Raw genomic sequence first — 6,482 nt, forward strand, 5'->3', positions numbered from 1 at the left:
GGATACACACTTATGCACACAGAATGGTCTCTTTGGCTCCCCAGGTACTTTGTGGCTTCAATGCCTCCAGGCAGAACACAGACTGCAGACCCAGTCACACACACACACACACACACACACACACACACACACACACACACACACACACACACACATATATCTTCACACGCCGAATCTTGAATGCTGATCAAAATGTTCTCATTTTAACAGAAAGCTCTGCACCATCAGAATCCAAACTGATCAGATGCTCTCATTTGATGTCTTTCTTCTTCACTCCCTCTCTTCAGAAATTCTTGTCAGTCTTTTTGTGTATTTCATGTGTATTTTTTGTGTACCTCCGTGGTACAAGCAAACATGTTTCCACCAAATGTTGTGGGTTTTACTATTACAGAGGGCTGAGCTGAGAGAAAGGAGAAGGAAGAAGTGAGCGAGGGAAGGTTATGGAGGAGGTTTTGGTTCTGGGATGTGGGCAACATTTGAAGAGGAGGAATGTAGCAGACAGTGGGTAAACACCGCTGGTAGCTTGAAAAGACACACACATACACACATGCGGACACCTTAACACACACACACACAGTTCTATACAGCTCCCGGGGGTTTCATTGGGAATATAAGACAACCGTTCTGTAGCTCCTGAACAAACAGGTACGTGTCAGTCTGTTGCTGGTTTCTCATCTGCTTCCAATTCTATTCTCGGCAAGACAGGTAAAACTTGAAATGTTCAAACCTGCATCGTGTGTCTGTTTAACCACAGTCAGTTTGATGAGGAATGATTGCCTCACGTAGCTAATCTTTTGGCAACCTTCTGAGCATGTGATGCACTATAAGACTAAGTGAGAAAGGCAAAATGAAACATTGCTAATGAGCTGATTAAATCAAACTTCCTGGTGATGCAAACCTTTCTTAGGCACTGCTCTGTCATACAATAAGTGAGAGTCTCTGTGTGTTTCTGCATACCAGCTTTGTGGGAATTACCGTAACCATCTACAGCTGTGCATGCAAGGAAAAAATGTATTCTTCCCTCTCATACTCAGAAATGTGAACGCAAAGAAGGCAAAAGCAACCACCCCAACTTGTGCTGCACTTCAAACCACGTCATGCATTCATTTAATTCTAATTAATCAATACAGCACAGAAAAACTTCCATGAAAAGGGTGACTTTGTTTGACCTCACACTGAAACCATTTCTTATCTTGATTGTCAAAGCTTCACATAGATAAGAGTTTTTCACTTTCACAAGAAATATTTCCAATAGTTCTTAAAGGTTTACTACTTGGAGGTATTGCACTTCCATTGAGATGGAGCACTTGCGAGCAGCAGATTAAACAATATTAAGAACCTACAGCCATGCTTGTAACTCTGTGAGGTTGAATTAAGACACAGAGGTGCTTCGAGCTGAATGCCAATGCTAGTAAGGCAATGCTGACTCATTGATGTTCAGCAAGCAATGTCGTTTTGTTCACAATGTTAGTGAAGGTTGATAACATGCTAAAATTAGCTTATTAGCATTAAACACAAAGTACAGCTGAGGGAATGCCATTAGTATTGCCGTATAAACCAAAACTTTGAGCTGATGTTGGACTCCAGTGTCATTACAGTTCATCTTGAGGTGGACATGAATGTCTATACTAATCTGATAGATTTGAGATATTTTACTTGATAAATGAAGACTTTGACCAGTTGGTGGCACCAGAAGTAAAGTCAATGGATCACCAAAGTCATTTCGATTCATACTCAGTGAAGAATGTCTGTGCAAATGATCAATTCATCTAATAGTTGTTAAGATCTTTCCGTCTGGACCAAAGTGGTGGATTGATCATTAGGTAATATCATGCTGTGTCACTATCATGTCTAGGAATGAATGGATGCTGCAGAGGATATGGGTCAAGCTCCAGAAACAATGGATGCCCCACTTACAGTACAGCAGCTTGATAGCATGTTTCGTTAGACTCGCCCTGCCTGATAAATGCCCACATCAGAATCCAGGCTGAATGACCTGCAGGCTTTAAAACTTGTGTGATTTCACTGAAGTACATATATACACAAGTACACTATATATGGATCATTTAACACCTTTGCCTTAATGTTTAATTTGCAGGATTGCATAGCTCACCAGCTGTCTCTATGGCTCTCCAGTGCTGTGTCGGATTGCTGTTGCTGTGTGTTTTTGACACCTCAGCCACTCTTATAGCTGGCATGGACTATGGAGGTGTTCCTCTCTGGATTAATCGCCTGCTTGGTGAACCCAGTGTGCTGAGCCTGCAGGGACGGATGGACCCAGGCTGGTTCCGAGCCAACAACCCCGAGGCCTGCCCTCAGCAGTGTGACTGCCCCATCCAGTGGCCCACAGCACTCTACTGTGACCACAGAGGCTTGGCAGATATACCCGACCGCCTGCCAGACAGAACTCAATACCTGTTTCTACAGGTAGGAAAAACACTGACACAGACACTGAGCGTGTGTTGTCTTTACGATGGTCTGCCACTATCCCTCAGTGGTTTTTCATTTCCTGTTCACGTAGTACGCTTCCCACAGTAGCTGACCTCCACTACACTGTATATGTTTTATTTCAACTGTTTAGTGTGCAGCTTCAAAATCCATCAGGTGCTTTTTTCCTTTTCTTCTCAGGGCAACAACATCTCTTCCCTGTCCTCTTTTCTGGACAACATTACTGATGTACGCTGGCTCATCCTGGACCACAACAAGCTGCAGAGTGATGAGCTGGACCAGGCCGCCCTGCAGAACCAGACACAGCTGTGCTACCTTTTTGCCAATCACAACCACCTGAAATCAGTGCCCAGAGCTCTGCCAGCTGGACTCAAGCAACTGCGACTGGCCCACAACCAAATCAGCAGCATCAGCCCTGGAGCTTTCCAAAATCTACATAACTTGACGCTTCTGCTGCTGCAGGGAAACAGACTGCAAACCATCACAGAGGGAGACCTCAAGGGTACTGTAATATGTCATTTCCTCTCTCTACACATGGAGAATCTACTTTGACATAGAAAGTCAGAGAATATAACACAGTTTTCTGCTTTGTTCACATTATATAAAAAACATTGAGGTACTTTCACGTTTACGTTCACGTTTTCCTTTTGCTGTTGGCTACAGGTGTTTTGGACAGGTAGCTATTAGGGCAGTTGGAGTCAAGGGGTTGTTTAATTTGGATTTTAATGTCTTTCAGTAAATACCTCATGCGTCATAAAATCTCACATTTTGTCCATAATCTAATTTGATACTTCCAAAATGTGAAACAGCGCTACAAATGGAAATGAGTAAATTAAACAATATCTAAACACCTGTTAATGATAACTTCTCTACAAGGCAAAGCTTAACAACAGCTCAGTATGCTGTATGGACAGTAGTCACTACGAATATTTCAATGAATATTACTGTCATTCAACACAAAGATTAGACTCATTCTATTTGTCACACACCTTTGTTAGTTTTCATTTTTGCACATGTGTGTTTGTGTCTTCCCTTCATCTTGCAGGTCTGGTCAGTCTGAACCTGCTGGACCTCAGTGGGAATTTGTTCTCATCTGTCCCTCGGCATTTACCCCCATCTGTCCAGCAGCTCTATCTGTCCAATAACTCTCTCTCTGGGCTGGATGAGGACAGTTTTGTGGGGTTTCTCAACCTTAAGTTCCTTCGACTAAGTCAGTGTGGTCTGCAGAGCCACGGCGTCCCCCCACAGGTCTTCAACTTCTCCAGCTTGGTGGAACTGGACCTTTCTTATAACAAACTTATTACCATTCCCACAGTCCCCACTACCCTGCAGTACCTCTACCTGGAGGCCAATAAAATACAAGGTGAGGCACATACATACACAAAGAAAACATGCACATGCTCACAGACACATAATGCGGTCACCTGCGAACGTAGAGGTGTCACTGACTTCATGTCTTTGAAATGCTCATTTCTCACACGTGTGCGCACATTCATACATTTTAGAGTTCAACAATGCATTCACTTCTTGTGACAGCAAACCACAATATTTTTTAATTATGTAGCTGCCCATCTGGGGAGGTCTGACACCCAAACCCTGCTGTGAGGAAGAAGAAGAAGAAATGTGGAAAATGTGACAGGAACTGTAAAGTAACCACAGCCTCCTCTGACACACAGCCGGCCCTCATCGCTGCATGCGGACACGGGAGAGGCTAGGGTTGGGCAGCTAGCAGGCGAACCAAGTCAGAGATGGGAAAAGAGGGAGAGTAAATGAAGAGGAGGGACATGGATACATGGAAAGAGAAGTGAGAGGAGGGTGGAGGAGAGAGGAGGGGAGGGAATACTGGGTGGCTGGATGAAGGGAAAGTAGGCTAGCAAAGAGGCAAGGAGAGTGGTATGAAAACATCTGTGATGGATTCAGAGGTAAGAGTGCCAGATGTGCCAGAAGCACATGCTGTTCCCCTCTTCATCGTCTCCTCTTTCCTCTCTCTCTCTGTCTGTTCCCCAACCTATTTTTTCTACAGATAAGATTCTTGCAACAATGCTGCTGACTTGTAGCCAGGAGCCACATTTCGACTCACATGACTGGCCTTGTGTGCAGTCTTGGCTCACGGGTCTTGGCAAAGTGAAAGTGCGCTCTTGTTTCTCAGTCTGTGAGGCTGTGTACCAGTGAGACAGACAGAGGGCAAAACACTTTGACAAAAACACACACCTCATCGTCTAGCTAGCAGCCTGACAGCTACAGCGCTTCCTGTCTGCCAAAGTCTACAGTCTGAGATGAAGTGAGAAAGTAAGAGAGGGTGTTGTGGTTTCCTCGTCCTGCATTTTCACCACAGCACCTGCAAGACATCTAATGGGGAATCCAGACTGTGAGAAGAAGAGGGACATTTACAGGCAGCTCAGAGCCTCTTCGATAGATAAATCTCATAATGTAATCGAAGCGCTTCAGCTTAATAATTCACATATGATGAACACATGGTACATGATGTGAAATCAAAGCTGTCTGGACTGATTTAAAGTCTACAATGTTTTGACAAGACAGGAATAAACAGATGACTGTCGCTGTGGTGAATAATGAGTCTCCAATAGTAAAATACGGTCTGTATATGCTTTTAAAAAAAAGTCCTGTCTGTTTTCTGTCTGTTCAGAGTTCAACATGACTAGTTTCTGCAGAGAGGTGGGACCTCTGTCCTACTCCAGGATGAAGGTGCTACGACTGGACGGAAATAAAATGTCCCACCAACAGCTGCCCCTTGACTGGGTCTTCTGTCTGCGAGTGCTCGAAAGTATTTACATCTGACTCAAACCCATCTGAACACGCATCCGAAACAGGATTACGGTATGTGAGAGGACAACCTCATCTCGTGATACAAAGAGAAAAACATGACTCAACTTGAGATCTTTGTTTTGTCAGCCAACTCGTCATTTGTGAAGTCAAAGAGCACAGCCTTAAAGCAAGAAACCACAGAATAAGACTAATTCTTTATGTCTTCAATATGCAGATGCGTGCCAGGCACAGAAGGGAAAAGCTGACCTTCAAAAGATGCCAAAGCTTGAACTTGTGTGCTAAACCAGTGTTATTTTATCAGAATGCCAAAAGTCCTGATCAAAACATTTCTCATACCACCAGTGCATTCCCATGGGTTTCTCTCTTTCATTCCCAGTTTTGTCTCCGCAGGGTTGTACATCTGTGTGTTATTACTGAATAGGAACTGTGACAAACCCTCATTTCTGACTGTACAGAATAATGTGCCCTGGTTAAACTGAGCTGTCTTAGGGGGAAAGGAAAACGTGCATGAATGTCAAAATTCAGTAGCTTTCCCATGAGAGAATCTGACTCAGCACATTTAACACTGTCCAACTAACTGAGTCAAAAATGTCCTTGCAAGTTGTTGTTACCTTAAACTTTGATTTAAAAGCTGATGCCCATGGTCTATCAACATAAAAGAGGAATTTAGTTTGCACAAGCAACAGAAAAACATTGACATAATATCATTAACAAAAGCTACTTCAACTCTTAACTTGTCAAATACAAGCAATCCAGTGATTCACATTACAATCTTGTTACTATGTCAAACTATAATAATCACACTATTAAGAAAATATTTACAATCAAAACCAAGGATATTTGACGATGGTTTCCAGCCTCAATTAAGAGGATATTATCCTCCATATTTTCTTCTTTGTCTTTGTTTTTGTTTTGTTTTAATAAATAATATTAACTTCTCCAGAAACATCTTTGTGTTTTAATAAATAATATCAACAACTCCGGAAACATCTTTGAGGAGACTTTTGGATTCAAGTTAATTGCCTCTAAGTATCAGCAGAGTGCAGTTTAGCATCTAAGCAACAGTTGCAATGGATATATAAATATATGTAACAGAATGGACAACAAACTAGTGGACCAGTATAGTAAGAAGTGATTTAATATGCAAATGTACATATCACAGTTATGTAGTGTATGTACACACCTGCAAACAATATGTAGCTTACGTACAGTATAAACAAGCAGATGTCTATTACAGTGTGAACAGA

General features: G+C 42.5%; 1 protein-coding gene across 1 annotated transcript; it reads left to right on the forward strand.

The window, feature by feature from the left end:
• Positions 1–564: 564 nt before the first annotated feature.
• On the forward strand, positions 565–5,633 carry LOC139329190 (lumican). Its single transcript, XM_070959375.1, has 5 exons — positions 565–645; positions 2,099–2,427; positions 2,629–2,950; positions 3,494–3,811; positions 5,096–5,633. Exons 2-5 carry the CDS (start codon positions 2,125–2,127, stop codon positions 5,245–5,247), a joined length of 1,095 nt encoding a protein of 364 aa, XP_070815476.1. The 5' UTR covers positions 565–645; positions 2,099–2,124; the 3' UTR covers positions 5,248–5,633.
• The last annotated feature ends 849 nt before the right edge of the window (positions 5,634–6,482 follow it).

The sequence above is a fragment of the Chaetodon trifascialis genome, chromosome 3 (genome assembly GCF_039877785.1).
Source record: "Chaetodon trifascialis isolate fChaTrf1 chromosome 3, fChaTrf1.hap1, whole genome shotgun sequence".
NCBI classification, from domain to species: Eukaryota; Metazoa; Chordata; class Actinopteri; order Chaetodontiformes; family Chaetodontidae; genus Chaetodon; species Chaetodon trifascialis.